Below are 24,140 nucleotides of genomic sequence, written 5' to 3' on the forward strand. Positions count from 1 at the left end.
TCCCTCACTAGATGGCTGTGGGACTCCATCATTACATAGGTTCAAGACCGAGTGCCATGACTGTGCCAAGTAAAAAGGCTAAGAGAAAAAATGTAGCAAGACCAATAGGTTAGAAGCCACCAACATTTCAAAAAACATTTTGCAGGATGCGATCTCCCAGTAATGAGATTAGCAGTTAGACAGACCAGGAGAATACATTGTCCTGCTGCTAGGGAACACCTTTGACAATACAACCATCAAGGGGAGACATATATGTGTTTATCGTTTAGAATGACAGAGGCTGAGGTGAGAGACAGCAAATAAACAGAGAGAACCATCAAAGGAAAAATAGTATAATTGTCAACCTGTCATGGAAACAGAGGGGCAGCTTCTGTCTAGCAGCTTGTGAGTTCTAATTCCACAGGCAAGCCAGAAGCAAGAGTGCAGAAACCTTTGTGGAGTCAGTTTAAAACCATATCTTTGCTGAACCATGAAGAGTCTTTTCCTAGAATAACTCCTCAATCATGTACAGCGTGGTAACTAAGCTGTACTAAGCCAGCTTATAGACTTACTGAATTGGACATTGTTTGGGAAGAGGGAAGCCCTGAGATAGTTCAGATCTCATAAGTGTATTTTGGATCAAAAACGGTAATTTCTACGTAAACTTTGTGGATATGTTTAATGGTTCTTATACATAACAGTCTTAAATCATTACAGTCCTGTTTGTGCATACATGTCTTTTCTTTATTGTAATAAATAGTCTTTAATAAGTGTTATACTATGACTGGGTTGGTTACTTTCTCACTGGATCTTCAATGTGACTCCTTACAGCATTCCTGTAAACAAAACTTTATATCATGAACCAGTGTTCCAGGTTGATAACATCAGCTGTGACATTGAGATTGATAGGTTTCTATATACTAAAAACATCAAGGTATACAGGGACAGTGCAGGGAAATGGTGATGAAATAGAACATTAATCATGATCTCACTGAATGGCAAAGCAGGCTTGAGGGGCTGAATGGCCTAATCCTGCTCCTATTTTGTGTATTCATACATTCTTATGTCAGGTTACTGAACCTCTTGTGACACCACATGCAGGCCCTTGGACTGAACTCCTGGCACAGAGCCCCACAATATCTGCTGTATTGCTTTTGCCTCCTGTTGATCAATGACTTCCTTCCTCCTCTTCCTCCTCAATCAAGGTACCTGGCAGAGTGTGGGAGAATTTTGGAGAATGCGTTCTCCCCTCTTGTGCTCGAATTCAGCGTTCCTCTTGCTTGCACATCTTTTGAAACTAGTTCTAGCCATAACTGCAGCCAGAATGTACCTCCTCGTGAAGAACTGCGGATGGACTTTACTGAGGGGAGGCTAACTTGAAGTGTAGTTAATGCAGTTTATATGGATTTCAGCAAAGCCTTTGACAAGGTCCCACGTGGGAGACTTGTAAAGAAAGTAAATGCACGTGGAATACAGGGTCATTTGATAAGAAATGGACTCAAAATTGGCTCAATTGTCGGAGACAGAGAGCAATGACAGAAGGCTGCTTTCATGACTGGAAGCCAATGTCCAGTGGCATACCACAGGGACAGGGTTTGGTCCCCTATTATTTGTCATTTATATAAACAACATAGGTGTCTATGTGGGGGTAGGATTAGTAAGTTTGCGGATAACACAAAGATTGGCCAGATGGTTAACAATGAGATGGAGTGTCTGGGAGACAAGAAGATATGGACAGAATGGTCAAGTGGATAGATAGTGGCAGATGGAATTTAACCCTAGCTAACATGAGGTGATACATTTTGGAAGGAGCAATTTGACAAGGAAGTACTCAATGAATGGCAGGACACTAAGAAGTTCTGTGGAACAAAGGGACCTTGGAGTGTTTGTTCACAGACCTCTGAAGGCAGAAGGGCATCTTACTAGGATGTGAAAAAGGCAGATGGGACACTTGCTTTTATCAATTGAGGCACAGATTACAAAAGCAGGGAAGACATGTTTTAGTTGTATAGAACTTTGCTGAAGGCACAGCTAGAGTACTGTGTGCAGTTCTGGTTGCCTCATTATTGGGAGGATGTGATTGCATTGGAGGGAGTGCAAAGGAGATTTGCCAGGATGCTGCCTGGGATTGGAACATCTAAATTATAAAGAGAGATTGGATAGACTTGAGTTGTTGTCGTTGGAGCAGAGAAGACTGAAGGGCGACCTGATTGAAGTGTTCAAGATTATGAGGGGCGTGGATAAGGAGCAGCTGTTACCCTCTTAGTTGAAGGGTCAGACACAAAGGAACATAGATTCTAGGTGACAGACAGAGGATTTAGAGGGGTTGTAAGGAAAACTTTTTTTACCCAGAGGGCAGTGATGGTCTGGAATGTGCTGTCTGGGAGGGTGGCAGAGGTGAGTTGCCTCACATCCTTTAAAAAATACCTGGATGAGCACTTGGCACATCATAACATTCAAGGCTATGGGCCAAGTGCTGGCAGATGGGAATAGATGGGAGTTCAGGTGTTTCTTACATGTTGGTGCAGGCTTGATGGGCTGAAGGGCCTCTTCAGCACTGTACGATACTATAATTCTATGAAGCGTTGCTATAGCTATGAACAAACTTGGGCCATGCTGAGAGATGCGGTAACTTTGGAGCTGCCTGCACGCACCTATCATGCAAATCAGGGTTTGTATGTTGCCGGCACCCACTGGACGCAGGCTAATTGCAAGTTGCAAAAGCTGCATCCATTTGTAGTCCTGATCAATACAGAATCATACAGTGGATAATGAGGCCATTCAGCCCATCGAGTCTGAATCGACTGCTTTCCCACCCAGGCCCTATTCCCACAACTCCAATATCACCGCCAGAGTTGCAGATAATAAGCCTCTCTACAGCAAGGAATTCCATAAAGACAGGTAGCGTATGAAGCATTGCTTGCTGGAATTCTGTGCGGAGTTCTAGATTGATGGAGAACACTGCAGCAGGTGCAGCAATCCTTCTGTTTCTGCCACTACAGAGACTTATCTTTCCAGCCAGACTCTCTGTGGAATTGATGTGAATCATCCATTCCAACTGCTTATATGACTTATGACCATTGAACACAGACACAAGAAATTGTTGATGTCCATAGCTTGCCAAACTGAGCTTTACTATTCCAGCTGATGTAGGGACTTCATAAAATGTGGAAAATTTAACAATGCCAAGTGAAATATTGGTCCCCCCAACAATATTTTTCCAACAATATCAAATCCAACCTAGTTTTTGAGCTGAGTATTTTTAAATCCAGTCCACTGCAGAATACACCCATCTCTTTAATCCTTTGATTTCAATGGGGCATTAAAACAGTTAACATAGAAACACAAAGCAGGAATAAGCCATTCTGCCCTTCGAGCCTGTTCTGCCATTCATTTTGATCATGGCTGATCATTGAATTCAATATCCCGATCCTCCCTTCCTCCATATCTTTTGATCCCTTTAGCCCCAAGAGCTCTAGCTAATTTCTTCTTGAGATCAGACAACATGTTGGCCTCAGTTAGTTTCTATGGGAGTGACTTCCACACACTCACCACCCTGTGGGTGAAGAAATTTCTACTCATCTCAGTTCTATAAGATTTAATCCTTATCCTCAAACCATGATCCCTAGTTCTGGACTGCCCCACTGATGAGAATATCCTTTCTGAATCTACCCTGTCTAACCCTATTAGAATTTTCAATTCTCCCCTCTCACTCTTCTAAACTCCAGTGAATATACTCCTAACTGACTTAATCTCTCCTGATATGACAGATCTGCCACCCCAGGAATCAGCCTGGTAAACCTTCGCTGCACTCCCTCTATAGCAAGGGCATCCTTCCTCTGATAAGGATACCAAAACTGCACACAACACTCCAGGTGTGACCTCACCAATTCCCTATACAACTGCAGCAAAACATCCCTATTCCTATGCTCAATTCCTCTTGCTACAGAGGCCAACATACCATTTGTCTTCTTCACTGCCTGCTGTACCTGCACGCTTGCTTTCAGTGACTGATGCATGAGGACACCAAAGTCTCACTGAGTATCTACCTCCCTCAATTGGCACCCATTCAAGTAATAATCTGTCTTCCTATTTTTGCTACCAAAGTGGATAACCTCACATTTATCCACATTATACTGTGTTTGCCTTGCATATGCCCACACACACTGAGCCTGTCCAAATCACACTAAAGCACCTCTGCATCCTCCTCACAGCTCACCCTCCCATCCAACTTTGTATCATTTGCAACCCTTCCATATTGCACCTACCTGTCTTCCCAATCAGACAATCAATGAACTTCTGCATCCCAAACACCTCCTGCTCCCAAGAAAATGGACAACATAGGTGCAATGACCAAAATGAGACACATGAGGATGGCCTCTTGGAGTATCAGATCTCTGATTGAGGTTATGATTGCCTGCCACCATTAATGCCTTCTCTGCCCATTGAGCACCACAGGGACTGGCATGCTTTATTGACCCCTTTAATCACATTTTGATTAAGTTTCCTTTCCACTTTGTCCTTTGTCCTTTGTTTTGGGCGGTTCCCTTCCTTTTGGGAGCTGCCCCTTTTAATTTGTTCCCTTGTTAATTCAATTTAGTTTATTTGGTTGGCCCAAAAAGATTGGTGCTGATTGCCTAACCAATCAGGAGGTCTCATCTGTATATATCTTGAGGAGTGTCAAGGCTACTGATGCTCTAGATTCTGACTTTGTACCTCAACCACTCTTGCAAGTGGAATTGAGCTTGTAAATAAAGGGACATCAGTCTCTGAGAAGTTATTTCAATAGTTAAGGCAGTAGGTAGACAGGAACCAGAAGGAATGTGATGCTTGATTGGACCAAAGTCAGACATCAGTGATGAAAAGGCCAGAGTGGGAATGGGTGGGGGGATTTGAATTGCTGAATCACATTGTGATTCAACTTGCAGATAAAACTGGGCGGTTCACCAAAGCTATCACCTGATGTGTCCAGTCTAGAAAAAGTACGTTATGAGCAGAGAATAGACAATGTTAAGTTGGAGGAGGTACTTGCGGAGAATGCTTGGAGTTCTATAGATAGAGATTAATAGAAAAATTGTGAACAGATTTACCATTATTGCATCATGTTATATGCTGAGAATAGATGCAAAAAAAGTAGTCAAGTTAGCAATCCAAAGGCCTTCGCTTGTTCTGCACAAGTGTTCATTCGCTCTTTAAATTGATCAGGGCCCTTTAGGCAGCCCTGCTGATTGCCTGAAGTATGGACCTCAGTTTCATATTGAAGAGAAGTTCCTGCAATCATTTCAATCTCAAGTTCCTAAGTTTTCTTGCCATACTCACAGCTTGGTATTATTTAATCACTGTTTACACAGGATTTATTTTCTGTCTGGCATGGCTTGATGAAAGGCTTATTATTCACCGTTGAGTGGAAAATCCCAGAAGCTGCGCAAGCTGATTTTCTTTTTAAGTTTTAAATTAATAACATAAACCACTTTGTTGCTCTCCAGGGTTTTTACCAAAAAGAGGTACCCTGGGCTCCTTCACTCCCGCTGACAATGATATTGAAGATCATTTGTGACAGGATGGTTAACAGAAAGATTGACCATTCACAATGGATGTTGCTGGGGAGCCCTATCCAAATTCAAAAAGCTGCAAAAACTGTTAACTGAATTCTATGAGAAGTCTCACAACACCAGGTTAAAGTCCAACAGGTTTATTTGGAATCATGATCACTGGAGCGCTGCTCCTTTCTCAGGTGAGTCAATGAACCTTTTGGACTTTAACCTGGTGTTGTGAGACTTCTTACTGTGCTTACCCCAGTCCAGTGCCGGCATCTCCACATCATAACTGAATTCTGCTAATTCAAAGCAAAAATAACATTTTATTAAATTACTCACGCTCAGATTAACATTTCCATTGGGACAAAGTGAATATTTGTTTATGCTGCTGTGATGTTCCATTGGCTAAGGAAAGCAGTTTTTTCCAGGAGCAAAGAACAAAATCATTAATTCAATGTTTGCAGAGATTTATTAGAAACTTCCAGCCTCATGTAGGCCAGATGATACCTATCAGTTGCTCCCAGTACTATTCCACCAAACCCAATGTCACTATTCAGTATGCATCATAGGCTCCTACAATGCAGATGGAGGCCATTCGGCCCATCGAGTCTGCACCAACCAACCACTCAACCCCTATCCCCATAACCCCATGCATTTACCCTAGCTCATCCTCCTGACACTAGGACAATTTAGGATGGACAATCCACCTAACCCTCACACAATTGGACTGAGAGGAAACCGGTGCACCTGGAGGAAACTCATGCAGAAGCGGGGAGAACATGCAAACTCCACACACAGTGACCCAGGACATGAATTGAACCCAGGTCCTTGGCACTGTGAGGCAGCAGTGCCAACCACTGTGCTACTGTGCCAACCCAGTCCTTGAGGAGTCACCGCAAGCGTTGGCACCCTTCCTGCAAGTGATTCTTATCATTGTTTCACAAGGGCAGTGACTAAATAAAAAGAAAAAAAATGCAATGCTTTAGTTGCATATTACCAAGTCAGGAAGTATAGAAAACACATAGCGCGCAGATTTCTCAAAACAGAAAGAAATCCCATAACACCAGTTTAAAGTCCAAACAGGTTTATTTATAGCAAAAGCCGCAAGCTTTCGGGACAGTCTGTCCCTTCGCCTGGTGGCTGGGTGTTCTCCCAGAACTCCCAGCCACCTGACAAAAAGCTTGCGGCTTTTGCTACAAATAAACCTGTTTGAACCTTAAGCTGGTGTTGTGAGATTTCTTTCTGTTTTACCCCATTCCAGCGCCAGCATCTCCACATCATTTCTCAAGACAACAGGGGAAATTCTCCAGCCTCACAGATCACGCTGCTCCCAGAGAATAGCGTGCAGGCCTAAAAAATTGGGTTCACATATGGTAACGCTACCGAACTCCCAACTTTATATTTCCAACTTAAGGACCCTTGCCCATTGCTGTCAAAACCAAGGACATTCTGAACTTTTTATCACCATTGTGACCTTTCCACATTCTCAAAGCTTTTAAATCCAAGAACCTGTAACCTTTTTTTACAGTTTATTAATTAGTCACAAGTAAGGTTGACATTAGCACTGCAATGAAATTGCTGTGAAATTTCCTTATCGACACTCTCCGGTGCCTGTTTGGGACAATGCACCTAACGACATGTCTTTTGCACTGTGGGAGGAAACCGGAGAACCTGGAGGAAATGCATTCTGACATGGAGAGAATGTGCAAACTCTGTGAACCAGGCTGGGAATCGAACCCGGGTCCTGGCACTGTGAGGCAGCAGTGCTAACCACTGTGCCAAATATATCTTGAGTATAACCTTCCTGTTATGCTGAGCTTTAAATTCAGGATGGAGATTGAATGGGTAGTAATTGGAACTTGTTTAGAATTAATTCCCCTCATTTATCTGCCCACACAGCGAAGTGATAGAAGGTGCCATCGATAGTGTTATCAGGTAGCATTAAACAACAATAACCTACTCATGGATGCTCAGTTTGGACTCCATCAGGGTTATTTAGCATCTGACCTCATTCTGGCCTTGGTCCAAACAAGGAGGCCAGAATTTTTCAGCCGTTCTTGCCCCACTGTGCTGTAAATGAGGACGGAGAATTTAGGCGCTCAGCCAAATCTCCGTCCACTGCAACAGGACTAAAGAATCCAACTGGCATGAATGGCCAGAAGATTCCAGCCACAATGTTTGTCCATCCCGCAAGAAATGAGTTAGAGTTGCAATCACTACTGACCAATGCAACAGCCAAACCAGCAAAGAGTCATTGAGATCTCCAGCATGGAACAGGCCCTTTGGCCCAAAGGCAGAACCTACCACTCCTCTGACAGAACTGCAAATAAGATATGGGCTGGAATTTTACTGGCACGCCTGTCCCGGTATTAAGCTGGACGAGGCTTGCAGAATGGCATTCTCCGTTGGCCTCAGGTGAGATCTTACGAGCCTCGGGTGGACAAGATGGTAAAATTCCAGCAATGGAAGGGTTATAAGTCCTCCAGATCTTCTGAATCTTTAAATTCAAGGACTTGGAGCGGGGAGGAGGGGGGAGGTGAGAGATGGGGTCATGATAAAATAGTAAAATAATCTAATAATAATGATAATGTATAACAAAAATGTGAATAAATGGGAGTGATAGCAATGTAAAATATGAAGTAAACTATGCTCCAAAAACATTGTATAAAGACTTTGGGAAAGTTATAAAATAAGAGTCTGGCACACACAGAGTTAGTGTGGGATTGAGTACAATATCTCTTCCACATTGATGTAAAAAGGCAGACCCAGGGCCAAGGGCCAGTATGGTGTTGTGTAGAGATGTGTATGGACCTGAGCATGGAGAGAACTCCGAGCCTGTACCCTTCACTGTAAATTGTTCCAGTCGTTAATAAAGAGTTACAGTTAACATCAAGAAGACTGTGAAAACTTCTTTAAAACACACCATTCTATAACCAACACCCTCCCAACAATAAATTCAGAAATGGGGAAGATCGCTGATGATTGAACAGTGTTCAATTCCAATCACAACTTCTCAGATACTGATGCAGTCTGTGTCCATATGCAGCAAGACCGGAACAATATTCAGGCTTGGATTGATAAGTGGTAAGTCACATTCATGCCACACAAGCGCCTAACGATGACCATTTCCAGCAGAGAGAATGATAACCATCACTCCTTGACATTCAGTGGCATCACCACTGCTGAACCCCCCACTATCAACACCCTGGGCTTATTGTTATCCAGAAACTGACCCGGACTAGCTATATAAATACTGTGGCTACAAGATCATGTCAGAGGCTGGGAATTCTGAGGTGAGTCGCCCACCTCTTTATTCCCCAAAGCTTGTCCATCATCTACAAGGCTCATGTCAAGAGTATGAGGGGATATTCTCCACTTGAATGGATGGGTGCAGCTCCAACAACACTCAGGAAGCTTGACACTATCCAAAGCAAAGGAGGCAACTTGACTGGTACCCATCCACAAACATAAACATTCACTCCCTCCACCATTAATGGACAATGGCAGCAATGTGTACCATCTCCTTGATGCATTGCAATTCACCAAGACTCTTTCGATAATACCTTCCAAACCCATGACCCCTACCATCTTTGAGGACAAGCACAGCAGATGCTTGTCCTCAAAGATGAAAACACCGACAAGTTCCTCACGTCCCATTGATTTAGACCTAATTTGTTGATTCTTCGCTGCTGTGGGATAGAAGTCCTCGAGCTCTCTTGCCAGCAGCACTGTGGATCTAATTGCACCAGATGGACTGCAGCAGTTCAAGCTGAAGGCTCAAGGCCTCCTTCTTGAGAGTAATTGGGGATGGGTAACAGTGTCAGTCACCTTCATGTCCCATGATAGAAAAAAAAGAGCCCTGAAATTTTTGATGTTTATGTGATCAAGGGGAAACCCTCCACTGATTGGAATGGTATCTAGCCTAAAGGAAGTTGGTCATGGTTGTTCGAGCTCAACCATCTTAGCTCCAGGACATCATTATAGGAGATCCTCAGGGTCCTTGGCCCAACCATCATTAACATCCTCATCAATGACCTTCCATGCATTGTAAGGTCAGAAATAGACTTGTTCTCTAATGATTATAGTGGTCCATTTGCAATCCCTCACATAATTCTGCATGCAGCAAAACGTGAACAAATGGCAAGTAAAATTCAGGGCACACAAATTATACAATGTGTATCATATCATAACCCTATGGCCAAAATTTTATCAGCGCCACCCAGTATGCCAAAGCAGAATCTAACCCCTTTCCATACTGCCACACCCAAGTGCTATTCACAGTATCCTCTTATGGTATCCCTCCTCTCAGAGACCCCTCCCACTCCTCTCACACAAACATAATCTTTCAGTGTTGCTATTTTTGACATTCTTCTTATTAAATATATCTTACACTCTGACTCTTTATGAGTAACATCATGGGATATGATAGATTCATAGAATCCCTACAGTGCAGAAGGAGGTCATTTGGCCCATTGAGCCTGAACCGACTTTCTGAAAGAGCATCTTTCCCAGGCCCACCCACATCATATTCCTGTACTCTACGCATTTATCTTGTTAATCCCTCTGGCCTACACATCTTGGGACAGCAAGGGGCAATTTAGCATGGCCAATCCACCTATCCCTGCATATCTTTGGACTGTTGGAGGAAACTGGAGCATCCAGAGGAAACAGGCGCAGACACGGGGAGAACATACAAATTCCATACAGTTACCCAAGAAGGGAATCAATCCCAGTGCCGTGAGGCAGCAGTGCTAACCGCTGTGCCACCGATGCCGGTGTTAGACTGGGGTGGACAAGATGAGAGGTCACATGTTATAGTCCAACAAATTTATTTAAAATCACAAGCTTTTGGAATGCTGCTCCTTCATCAGGATAAATATAACATATTAAGAATCTTGTGTATGCGCATATTCTCTATGCCATCCCTGCAACTTCAACCGCCTTCCTGTCCAGTAATAACATCAACTGGGATTGTTTAAAAAAAAGTTTACTTATTAGTCACAAATAGGCTTACTGCACTGAAGTTACTGTGAAAATTCTTGTGTCACCATGCTCCAGCGCCTGTTCAGGTACACAGAGGGAGAATTTAGCATGGACAATGCATCTAACCAGCACATCTCTTGGGAGGAAACCAGAGCATCCAGAAGAAACCCATGCAGAAATGGAGAGAACATGCAGACTCCACACAGACAGTGACCCAAGCGAGAAATCAAACCTGGGTCCCTAGCATTGTGAGGCAGCAGTGCCAACCACTGTATCACCGTATCGTGTAACAGTGGTAATTTTAAAATTCCATTAAATGTTTGATTTGATTTGATTTATTATTGTCACATATATTGGCAGACAGTGAAGAGCAATGTTTCTTGCAGACTATACAGACAAAGCATACCATTCATAGAGAAGGAAAGTAGAGAGTGCAGAATGTAGTCTTACTGTCATAGCTAGGGTATAGAGAAAGATCAACTTAATGTGAGGTAGGTTTATTCAAAAGCCTGATGGCAGCAGGGAAGAAGCTGTTCTTGAGTCAGTTGTTATGTGTCCTCAGACTTTAGTATACTTTTTCCCGACGGAAGAAGGTGGAAGAGTATATGTTCAGGATGTGTGGGGTCCTTAATTATGCTGGCTGCTTTTCCAAGGCAGTGGGAAGTATAAACACTATCAATGGGTGGGAGGCTGGTTTGAGTGATAGACTGGGCTTCGTTCACGACCCTTTGTAGTTTTGTGCAGTCTTGGGCAGAGCAGGAGTCATACCAAGCTGTGATATAACCAGAAATAATGCTTTCTATGGTACATCTGTAAAAGTTGGAGAGTCGTAGTGGACAAGTCAAATTTCCTTAGTCTTCTGAGAAAGTATAGGCATTGATGGGTTTTTTTTAATTATAGTGTTGGCATGGGGGAACCAGGACAGGTTGTTGGTGACCTGGACACCTAAAAATTTGACTCTTTCGACCATTTCTACTTCATCCCCATTGATATAGACAGGGGCATGTTCTCCACTACGTTTCCTGAAGTTGATGTCCATCTCCTTCGTTTTGTTGACATTGAGGGAGAGATTATTGTCATCGCACCAGTTTGCCAGATTCTCTATCTCTTTCCAGTACTCCATCACGTCATTTGAGATCCAACCCACTACAGCGGTATCATCAGCAAACTTGAGAATCGAGTTAGAGGAGAATTTGGCTGCACAGTCACAGGTGAATAAGGAGTATAGTAAGGGGCTGAGGACACAGCTGTGTGGGGCACCGGTGTTGAGGATGATCATGGAGAAGGTGTTGTTGCCTATCCTTACTGATGGCAGTCCGCAGGTTAGGAAGTTCAAGATCAAATCGCAGAGGGAGGAGCCGAGCCCCAAGCCTTGAAGTTTGGAGATGAGTTTCGTAGGAATAATGGTGTTGAAGGCTGAGCAGTAATTGATAAATAGGAGTCTGACATAGATGTCTTTGTTATCCAGGTGCACTTATTCATAATATAATCATAGAATTTGAGCTTGAGAGTGTAATCTACAACAGAAATATAATATGACTTATTCAATCTCCATAGACTAATACCCTTGATAGTATGATGTACATTCCAAAGCATAAAATACCATATCCTGCAACTATCTATGATTAATGCCATGAGCTATCCACTTGTAACAACACACTACATAAAACATAACTGCATGGAACTAAGAATTATTATTATTATTATTATTATTGTTATTAGAAAAATAATACAATTAACTATCTGTCAGCGCTTTCTGCAATCAAAAACAATGATCGAAAGCTAAATAAATGTTTCTTCAATGTAGTGACATTGATGCATAAAGTCTATTACAAGTAATTAAGGTTAAGAATATTAAGTCCTTCATAAAGTTAGAGTTAATTGATTTTTAGTAGTGCAACTAATTAAATCTAAACCAATTTCACTACCTATATTATGAATATCTGCTTTGTTACAGGCAGTACAACTTGGCTTACATTAACACTGCAATGAAGTTACTATGAAAATCCCCTAGTCGCCACACTCCAGCACCTGTCCGGGTTCACTGAGGGAGAATTTAGCACGGCCATTGCACCTAACCAGCACATCTTTCGGACTGTGGGAGGAAACCGGAGCACCTAAAGGAAACCCACACAGGCACGGGGAGAACATGCAAATCCACACAAACAGTGACCCAAACTGATAATTGAACTCTGGTCTCGGGCACTGTGAGGCAGCAATACTAACTACTGTGCCACCGTTCATTTTGTCCATAAGCAGCAAATTGGACCCAATTTACGGCCATTTTCTGGTCATTAAAATTAATGGGAGAGTGTGGCATAGCGTTGCTGGAGTGTGGCGACTAGGGAATTTCACAGTAACTTCATTGTGGTGTTAATGTAAACCCACTAGTGACACAAATAAATAAAATAGATCAGCCTTTCAATTGAACCAAGCTGCTTGCCAGCTAGACTACCCTAAATATCACCACTTAAACTGAGATGAATTTCAACTTCAAAAATTACATTGCAATTTACATTGTCCATGACATTTCTGTGCCACTGTGTGTACACAAAGCGGTCATTCATAATATGGATGGTGAAATTCATTTAGATCTAATTAAATCCTCATCCTCTCTCTGTCTGTACGTTCCCTGCTCACAAAGTATATTTGTTTATATGGTCACTGGTCTGATCCTTATGGGTCAGCCACATGGAATTGTTTAGTGCATGATTCAGTTTAAAAGCTATGATCATTTTCAGTAGTTAGCCTTCCTCTGCAATGGGGCTGGCAATCTGGCATGAAGTATAATTTAAATGAATGGTTTCTACTAACATTTGGATATACTTTGGGTGCAGCTGTTGAATTCAGTACCAAAAGGAGCAGAGGACTGGTAAATGCAGAAAATCTGATAATTTTGATCAAATCTAAAGGGTGCATTTGCTGAATTATGCCACCTTAATAGCTTGTATCTCTACCGCCATATAGTCAGCTCTGTTGTGTTTTAGGTTCCTCCAGTTGCAGGGTCAGAATTCCTGAGTTACATCTTCAGTTCTGGTTTTACACTGTTTCCTATTGTCATTGTGTGACACAGGGCCCTATTTTACCATTCTGATTCTATGTGCTGGTCGGACATGAAACTAGAAGTGTTTCGGATCTGACTTTTAGACCCGTTCTCAGGCACTCCCATACACACTCTGCCTGAAAAATATTAGCGATTCTGAATCGTGCTGCAGAAGCCTGTGGGCGGGGCTTAACACACCCGAAATCCTGCAGCTCCAATCGGCGCCTCCAGCTGCGCATGCACAGAAAAAAAAGGATAGAATTCTGCTCCTCTGACACATCGCTCCCGGGCTGGATAATGCCTCCCCTGGTCCCACAGACATTGTCCTACCCCCACAACATTACTGACCCCTTATCCCTCCACCTCCCTGCCACCCAGACTGATCACTGGCCCATGCCTCCTTCCCTCCACTGATTTCAGACAGAGTGGCAATGGACTCCTGCTGCCCCCTCACTGATCACAGGCAGAGTGGCACGGACCCCCCTTCACTGATCACTGGCAGAGTGGCATGGACCCTCCCTTCCCCCTTCACTGATCACAGGCAAGGTGGTAACAGAGCCCCCTTCCCCTCCACTGATCTCAGGCAGATTGGCAGCAGATCCCCCCACCGCTTCCCCCTCACTGGTCAAAATCTTAGTGGTAGTGGACCCCCCTTCCCCCTCACTGATCACAGGCAGAGTAGCAGCTAAAGTGCTCCCCAAGGAAGAGGACAGTCTTGCCTGGGACAGATACACTGCAGGAAAGGCTGTCCCAAGGCATGGTAAATTGGGGAAACCAGGCAGACGCCATAACGACGAATGGATGAATACCGTTCAACAATTACCAGGCAGGAATGTTCTCTTGCTGTTGGGGAACGCTTTAGTAGTCCCGGTCATTCAGCCTCTGATCTTTGGGTAAGCGTTCTCCAAGGCAGCCTTCACGACACACAACAATGCAGAGTTGCTGAGCAGAAACTGATAGCCAAGTTCCACACACATGAGGACAGTCTCAACTGGGATCTTGGGTTCATATCACACTCTCTGTAACCCCCACAACTTGCATGAGCTTACAAAATCTCACTAACTGTCCTGGCTGGAGACAATACACTTCTCTTTAACCTGTGCTTAATGCTCTCTCCACTCACATTGTCTGTACCTTTTAAGAGTTGATTATCTGTAATCAACTCACTTTCCATCCATTATTTCGTAAATTGAGTTTATATCTTTATATGCCCTGTTTGTGAACAGAACTCCCACTCACCTGATGAAGGAGCAGCACTGTGAAACCTTGTGACTTGTGCCACCAAATAAACCTGTTGGACTTTAGCCTGGTGTTGTGGGACTTCTTACTATCTTATAAGAAACAATACTTTTGACTGTATACTGATACATATGACAATAATAAATCAAATCAAATATTGAATATTCTGCTATCTGATGTATATGTGGCTGGTCACAATTGCAAATCTGAGAAAATAATTTGCCTTTTCATTCATTCATTCATTCAATAAATTCATGTCATTACTTGTCTAATTTGCCTTGTATTTGCTCGATGTGAATGCATTATGACACTCAGAGTTTTTTTATCAGAACATAGTGGGCTGATGGTGTACACATTCTTGATGCCTTTTAGTCATGTGGTGAATACATTGAAGTGATCTGTCTCCCCTGCAGCACCAAATATATTTTCCACTTTGTCAATCCTTCAAGCTTGGAAGAATTACATGTTTTTGGAGGAACTCTAACACTATGAACTTCTGTCATATTTAATTTCACTTGACAATCAACTTGGGTTCCAGAACATGTTGGTATGTGTTCATTTTTATTTAATTGCTGGAAATACTTCAGCAGCTCAGGTTGTCAGCTTTCTTTTGTTTGCAGTCATTGGGAGTTAGATTTTGACACCTAATAAGATTTTTAAAGGTTGGTACGTAAATGGATTCCGCCTTCAAGTGAAGGTAAAATCATGGGCAAAAACATGTGGCTTTAAATACAAGAAAACTGAAATGATTGGAGACAGGTCAGTCTGATCCAGTGTATCACAGACTGAATGATAGGTCCAGTGGAGCTTCAGAGTGACTTAAAGGCAACTGCTGATTGTGGAGGGAAGAGTTAGCATGCAGGGGTAGTTGAAGGAGATTAATCAGCTTGGCTAATAACTGTGAAGACATTGAAATTGAGACGGAAGATTTAGGCAATTTGTCATTCAGCTTGGTAGCAGTTGAGGTGGAGAGGCCATTTTGAAAAAAATGAGAGACCTCAGCACGGAGGTGCACATCACTCAAAGCCACCTCCAATTAAAAGGTTTTGAGGTGTCATTAAAGCATCACTGAGAGGTCAAACAGCTCTGAAAATTCATGGTGGCCAACCAAAATGTGAGGGGTTCATTTGGGAAGGCTCCCAGCACAGAGAGACTTCACTGGATTTCTCAAAAGGTCTGTGATCTATTGGATCAGTTCAGTTTTCTTGCAATAAAGCCATGTATTTTTGCCAATAATTTCCCTTTTCTTGAAGGTGGAATCCACCTACGTACCGACCTCTAAAAATCTTATATGGTGTCAAACTCTAACTCCCAACCACTGGAAGGTGCAGAAGAAAAAGTCAAGCGGGTGGAGAGAATCACGAACAGACAGCCACTTGGGGCCAATGATTTGAGTGATGGGAACGCACTGTTCATGATGTTGCGCACGAGTTTGTTTGTGAAGGGTGGAAGTAGAAAGATTTGAAAGGAGACGCTTGAAGTTGCAACTTCAGATAACAAATGAGCACAAAGTGATAATTTTGAAGGAACGAGGGCCATTTCTCAGAAGTAGGTGATCTAAGGTTTTGCGAACATTTTGGATGTGGGGAGCAAAGCCAGAGGAATGTAGGTGCTGGAAGTTAATCAAGGATGGGTTCAGTTTTTGCCAAAAATTAAAAAGAATCAACAGGAAGAGCCAAATTACAGTTGTTAACCAGAAATTAGACTGATTGGTAACAGTTGGCCATGATATAAAAGGGATAAGTTTGCAGAGTTATGGGGAAAGAGCAAGGGTTCGGGATCAATTCGATTGCTCTTCAAGCACCCATGAAAACATAATGGGTGAAATGGCTTCCTTCTGTGTTGATTCATTAGGAACAGGAGGAGGTCATTCAGCCCATCAAACTTGCTCCACCATTCAATACAATCATGGCTGATCAGAAACTTCAATGACTTTTATGCACACTTTTTAATTTATTCATTTGTGGGACATGGGCATCACTGGCTGATCAGAACTTATGGCCCATCCCTCGTTGCCCTTGAGAAGGTGATGGTGAGCTGCCTTCTTGAAATGCTGCAGTCCATGTGCTGTGGATTGACCCACAATGCCGTTAGGGATGGAATTCCAGGATTTTGACCCAGCGACCATGAAGGAACGGCAATATAATTTCAAGCCAGGATGGTGAGTGGCTGAAAGGGAAATTTGCAGGTGGTGGTGTTCCCATATATCTGCTGCCCTTATTCTTCTAGGTGGAAGTGGTTGTGCTTTTAGAAGGTGCTGTCTAAGAATCTTTGGTGAATTGCTGCAATGCATCTTGTAGACAGTGCACACTGCTGAGTATTGGTGTTGGAAGGATTGAATGTTTGCAGATGTGGTGCCAATCAAACAGGCTGCTTTGTCCTGGATGGTGTCAAGCTTCTTGGGTGTTGTTGGAACTGCACCCATCCAGACAAGTGGGGAGTATTCCATCACACACCTAACTTGTGCCATGTAGGTTTTGGGGAGTTAGGATGTGAGTTACTCACCACAGTATTCCTGGCCTCCGACCTGCTCTTCTAGCCACTGTGTTAATGTGGTGAGTCCAGTTGAGTTTCTGGTCAATGGTAACCCCAAGGATGTTGACAGTGCAGGATTCAGTGATGGTAACACCATGGAATGTCAAGGGGTGGCGGTTAGAGTGTCTCTTATTGGTGATGGTCACTGCCTGGCATTTGTGTGGTACAAACATACTTGCCACTTGTCAACCTAAGCTTGGATATTGTCCAGATCTTGTTGCATTTGAACATGGACTGCTTCAGTATCTGAGGAGTTGCAAATGGTGCTGAACATTGTGTAGTTATCAGTGAATGTCCCCACTTCTGACCTTACGATGGAGGGAAGGTCATTGATGAAGCAGCTGAAGATTGTTGGGCCTAGGACACTACCCTGAGGGACTCCTGCAGAGATGTCCTGGAGCTGAGATGACTGACCCTCCACAACCACAACCGCCTGCCTATGTACCAGGTGTGACCACACTCCTTGATGCCACACTCTGTCGAATGTGGCCTTGGTATCAAGGACTGTCACTCTTACTTCACCCCACTATCCTCAAAACTCTTTAGTTATTTTATCTCTTTGACCTCACTTTATGTTGGTTTGGACTGTTTAAGAATTATTGAAGAGACTCAAATATGTCTAAATAATAACTGGTTTACTGGATGAACATCAGTACATAAAAGATTATACCTGCTTATCAGTCTGAACTGTGAGCTTTCTCTTTCCTGACTCTTAGTCATGCACCTCTTTCTTACACCATTATGTGGGGGATACTTCTTCTCCAGTCCCACACATTAACCCCTGCAACGCTAAACACCCTAATACCACAATGGAATCAAAGGTAAGCCCAACAAAAATGGGAAACATCATATGATCACATCACACATTGACTATAGTGTGGGTGGCTGGGTGAAAACCAGATTTATAAACTTGGCGACAAAGAATAGAAGTGCAAGGATACACCAAGGGAGGACTTTTACCAGCTCTTGTGATTTTAGGAGAGCCAAATTTCCCGCGAGAGGCTGAATAATTTATTTAAATATATATGGGAGCCAAGTGGCTGGTTTCTACACTGTAGGGTTCTATTATTCTATGGCAGTGTTCTGATGAAAGTTTTTTATTCAATCGTGTGACATGGGTGGCATTTGCTGGCCAGCATTTATTACCCATTCCTAAGTGCTCTTGGAGGGCAATTGAGAAGCAATGACATTGCTGAGGCTCTGGAGTCACATGTAGGCCAGACCAGGGGACAGCTGATTTCCTTCTCTAAGGGGCATTAGTGAACCGGATAGTTTTTTCTGACAATCAACAAAATTGTTTCATGGTCAATAGTAGATTCTTAATTCCAGAATTTTTATTTGTTATTGAATTCAAATTTAACCAGATACCGTGGTGGGATTCAAACTCAGATCGTCAGAACAACAGCTGAGTTTCTGGATTAATAGTTCAGCGATAACACTACTAGGCCGACGCCTCCCCAAATACTGCAGGTGTAAAGGGAGTGGTGGCAAGTTTGAAGGGTTTGATGGAGTTGAAAAATGGCATGGCTAAGAGTGGTGAAATGGTGCTGATGGAGTTGAGGTGTGAGTAGATCAAGAAGTAGATTGTCGGTTGTAGTTCGGGCCAGTCCAGAGACAACATCTGGAACATGGGGGGAGGGGCTACAGGGAGAACCGGCTAAAGAAGCAGGATGGTGGAGGTACCCTGATTGTATAACTCCATGTGGGTGAGTGCAGGGATGTAAGGAGGCCAGTGAACAATAAGGGGTCATCCAAACTCTCCTCAATGTCACATTGTCCTCCAGGATAGGGATGCTGTTGAATATGGGAGAAGAGCACAGCAATTGAACCAAGACCATTAAAAAAAATAAGAGGCTAACTGAATGGGTGGTGTTGTTGTAACTGGCAGCATTGTTTTCTCCAGCCAGGCTATTTTCTGTCAGGAGTTATGTTGGACAGCTCCAAATGGCCGGTCCTTTCTGTGAACGGTGACGTGGGCTAACGCATTCACTTCCGGGTCAGGCGGCGGCGCGGCCACTTCCGGCTCAGGCGGCGGTGGCTGCAGCAGCGGCGGTTCAGGAGGGACAATGTGAGCTGGGGGGCCGGCAGCGGGCCGGCGGGGAGCGGGGCTCCGGGCTCCGGGGAGGGCAGGCCGTCTGCAGCTGCCCTGACTTTATTCAGTGTTTATACCCCCGGGAAATCCATCCTGCTCCTGATCACAGGGATGTGCAGAGCAGTCACGTCACTGCCGACAGGTTAATCAGTGCGGCAGGCAGGTGTTAACGTGGCTGTTTGTTCCTGTCCCTCTAACCCGTGTCCTACTCTGTCACCAGCCCAGGCTCATCCTGTCCATGGGATCTCCCCACCTCTCTCCCAGACCTGTCACTCTCCCTGCTGCCTGTGCCAGCTGCTGTTTGCAGCTTAACCCCTTGTCTGCTACTACTACCCACCCCAAAATGGATTTGCTGTCATCATTTACCCTCCTTCCTTAACAACCCCCTCGCTCCAGATTTCCCCTTTTCTTTGTTATTCTCTGCTGCTGTACCTGTCATGACCCACATTCTTGATTCTGACTATCACCTCTAGGCTCAGCTGTTCCACCGTCTACAAAAGCAATAGCAAAAATAAAAAATTCTGGACAGGTCTGACAGCATCTGTGGAGAGAGAACAGAGCCAACATCTCGAGTAGGGATGTCCCTTCATCAGCGCGGGCCAATGTTTTGAATCAGGATGACCCTTTGTTGGAACTGTTACAAAAATGATAGAGTCCCTGTGTTGGAAATCAGAAATAAAATTGAACGTATGGATACTTAACGCCCTTTTGAAAGGTCACATGTGAAACATTAACTCTTTCTCTCTCCATGGCTGCTGCTTGATCTGTAATTCTTGCATTTTTTTGTGACTTCTTGACCTGGCCTGTCCAACATCCCTGGTAAACTTTGACTGTAACAAAACTCTGCCACCTGTTTCCCACCTCCTGTCCTTAGCTTATCCCATTTATCTCTTATCCTTTTCTTGACTGATGTACTTGTGACTCCTCACCTCCTAGTGCGTTCGTATTCTAATCTTCGTTTAAATCTTTGATCAAGAAGGACTATTCATAATTGTTACTTACACAATTACTTGTCATCTTTGCCTATATAAGTGCTTAAATATGTCCTGGGAATGAGAAGTTGCCATGTAAATGTAACCACACATTTGTGATGATTTAAAAGCCATCAACAGAAATATAGATGCTAAAGCCTTGTTAATTGATGCTAAAACATTATTAACTTAAAGCATGCCCCAAAAAAATTAACTAAGGAGAATACAAAAGTCTTGAGGCCACGTACCAACTGACTCAAGAACAACTTCTCTGCTGCCATCAGACTTTTGAATGGACCTACTTTTTATTAAGTTGATCTTTCTTGCACCCTAACCAAGACTACAACACTGCATTCTGTACCCTCTCTATGTACAGTATGCTTTGTCTGTATAGCGTGCAGGAAACAATACTTTTTATTATATACTAATACATGTGAAATAAATTGAAACGTTATTACAGTAGTGTTAATATTGGTTACTGTGTAGAATGGGATGGGTGTGAACACTGATAGTCATAGAAAAGCACCAATTTCAGTAGCTTAACTTAGATAACTCATTAAGTTAACAACTTTAACAATAATATGAATAACCTGATCATTGTCATTCAACAATGTGAGCTACTGTAGCTGATGAAGACTGGGTAATTCTGTACTCATTTTCTTTTAGGTCAAAAGTTACATTTAAAATTACGTTGACATCGGATCCAAAGTTGCCCTACAAAGTGTAAGTGTGGCTGAGAATAGTCAATGGGAGCTGCTGCTCCAAAGCTTGATACACTTTTTCATCCTCTTAGTGAATGCTTGTTGATCCATCACTGATTCATAAGATGTTTGGAGCTGTTTTAAAAATAGTTTCCATTGACAGTGGTTTGGGAAATGGTTCTTTTTTTTAAGTTGCTATTTTTATAAACTATAACACTGTTTGCAACTTTTATCCTTTTTAAAGTATTTATGTCAGTAATTGTGCTGCAGAAATGTTTTTGTTTTGAACATGTAAACACTATTGGTCATTTTGAACACATTATCATGCTTTCCTTTAATTTGAAGGACAGGCTTTTAAATTAAAAGTACTATTTGTATTTTGGTAACAACGTTAAAGTTCATAACCAGTGGGCTATTGTGTCACTTTGTAGTCTGTGTTGCATTAAGTTTTCAGGCAATTGATGGCTGTAATAGTGGTTGTAATACACATTTAAATAATATATATTTATTTATCCAAAGACATTTAATTCTAATTAGGAGTACATTATAACCTTGTGTATTCTGGTAAGGTGATGTTTAGTATAATTTTCTCTGGGATTTATAACAGTCAGAAGTTGTTGTTAAAGGACAGTTTTATGATTTTCTAACATGCGCCTGACAGACAAAATCTCCATATCCCCCCAACTGCTGCTGCTGCACTGTCTTCAGTTTAGCCATACTACTTCAAAATTATCAGAAAGATTTAGTGAGTAATGGGTAACTCCAGAATTCTGCTCTTATATTATGATATTGCAGAAAAGAAGAAGCAATAGGGAAGTAAAACAGATCAAAAATGTGGGAACTGTAGATGTAAACCACTAATTTTGTTTTAGATTGTAAGTGAAACTGCATGATATGGGGTGCGAGTAATTTGAGTCATGCCATACACTAAATGTAGCATTCTTGGGAAGAGCAATTGCCTTTGGACCCCTGGTTCCCAAACCTTTCCACCACCAGGATTTATTCTGACTTTGTCCTTGTCTATTTTAAGCTAATTGATAGAGATTGATTGTTATCATTCATCAACATTTCTGTTAGTGCCTCAAGTCTGACTACAAAAACTTGAGTAGTCGCAAAACTGGAATTTTTTCATATGTCGCCCACGTTCATTTTAATTGAGTAACGAAAAACTTAACTGGACAATTTGCTTTGACCTTTGACTCCACCCAAAATTCAGCAAGATACAAAATCCGACATGGCCTGGGTTCTGAGGGTTGCTGGTTTGGAGACACTGTTCCTGTATTGTAAACGTTTCACCCTCCTTTGTTTTCATCCATTAACTGTCTCAGTCCAGCTATTTGAAAAATAAATAGAATTTTAGTCCTATTCTTAGAGTAAGACAGAACTAATGATTGGTTGTGTTTCAGATTGAGTGTACCAGAAGTCACACCTTTCACGGCAGTTTTGAAGTTTGCAGCCGAAGAGGTAAGCAGATCAGTGTGTGTGTGTGATAGAATCATCGAACCATGCAGCACAGACGGAGGCCATTAGGGAAATTGTGCCTGTGCCAGGTCTTTACAAGAGCTATGCAGTGGTCTTATACTCTTTTACTTTCTCCGTAGTTCTGCAAATGTTTCCTTTTTAAGTGCACGTCTAATTATCTTTTGAAATATAGTATTGAATCTGCTTTCATCACCAATTCAGACACAATAACTATCAATTGTCAGATTCCTGTTGTGGTTTATTTACGTACAGAGGACAGTTCAATACTTCTGTATATACTGATCAATTTTGTATTGGAAAAGCAAGTTCTCTATCATGCTTCATTTTTTAATGTAAATGTGCTCTCTGGGTCACTGTGATATTATACCCTCATTTGTGATTGTTTGACATCGCTTAAATATCTGCTGTAATTGTATGACCTTTAGGAATTCCTTCACTTTCTTCCCACCCCCTGCCCCTCATCCCCCAGATTTCATGTCTATTCTAATCTGAAAGGATTAGCTGTTGCTGTTAATGTAAGTATTTAAATCAGGGTAATGTACAAATCTGTAATCTTACAAAGTGAAATTTTACTAATTGTATCCTGAGTTGTGCAATGTAGTTTGTTACTGCAATACATTTAGAATCATAGAATCCCTACAGTGCAGAATGAGGACATTTGGCCCATCGAGTCTGCACCAACAACAATCCCACACAAGCCTTATCCCCATAACCACACATATATATCCTGCTAATCCCCTGACACTAAGGGACAATTTAGCATGACCAACCAACCTAACCCACACATCTTTGTGGAAACCCACAAAGACAGTGGGAGAATGTGCAAACTCCACTCAAGACAGTGACCTGAAGGCTGAAATTGAACCCAGGCCCCTGGCACTGAGGCAGCATTGCTAACCATTGTGCCAAGGTGCTGACCATGACTTTGTGGGGTCAATTAATATAATGTGTTTGCATATTACCCTTTCAAATGTCAGACTTGGGTTTAATCCTCTCCAGACAGATGAACTGTGAATTTTCCATGGTTGTAAGGTTCAAGAACGAAAAGAGTTCCAGCATCTGTCCTGCAACCCTGGATAGGGTGTAAAATAAAACTTGTCACCCAATAGGTAGTTCCTCCCACATTTCCAGCTCCTTTATCACCTAGTTTCCTTTTTATTCTATGCCCATCAGTGTTCTTCTGACCATTCCTCTGATTGCTTCTGAGCTTCAAATATGCCTCCACCAATAGCCTCGACTGATTTTCACCTGAGCCAGAGGTCATGGGTTTAAGCATTTCTCCAAAAAACAGACTGTAGCCTAGAGAGAGTTCTGTGTTGTTGGGGCTGTTGTTTTTCAGACAAGTCCTTACGCGGAGGTTGCACTTTCCCACTCAGGCAGATGTAAAATATTATGTAACTGTTCAAAGAAGAACAGGGAAGTTTTGTAATGTCTTGACCAACATTTATCCCTCAACAAACACTATGAAAGTAGATTATCGGATGATTTATTTCACTGATGTTGTGGGTCTTACAGTTTGGTTGCTGAATATTCCTATGTTATAACACTTTGAAAGTGCTTCACCAGCTTGAAGTGCTT

At 42.5% G+C, this 24,140-nt stretch overlaps 1 protein-coding gene across 1 annotated transcript in view; it reads left to right on the plus strand.

The window, feature by feature from the left end:
• The first annotated feature begins 19,322 nt into the window (after window positions 1–19,322).
• ufm1 (ubiquitin-fold modifier 1) overlaps window positions 19,323–24,140 on the plus strand; it is a 44,922-nt gene continuing 40,104 nt past the window's right edge. Inside the window, exons 1-3 of the mRNA XM_080197949.1 lie at window positions 19,323–19,384; window positions 21,046–21,102; window positions 22,487–22,544. Coding sequence (XP_080054075.1) covers window positions 19,383–19,384; window positions 21,046–21,102; window positions 22,487–22,544 — 117 coding nt within the window. The 5' untranslated portion in view covers window positions 19,323–19,382. The remainder of the gene's footprint in view (window positions 19,385–21,045; window positions 21,103–22,486; window positions 22,545–24,140) is intronic.

Source organism: Carcharhinus amblyrhynchos, chromosome 10 (genome assembly GCF_965287045.1).
Source record: "Carcharhinus amblyrhynchos chromosome 10, sCarAmb.v2.hapA, whole genome shotgun sequence".
NCBI lineage: Eukaryota > Metazoa > Chordata > Chondrichthyes > Carcharhiniformes > Carcharhinidae > Carcharhinus > Carcharhinus amblyrhynchos.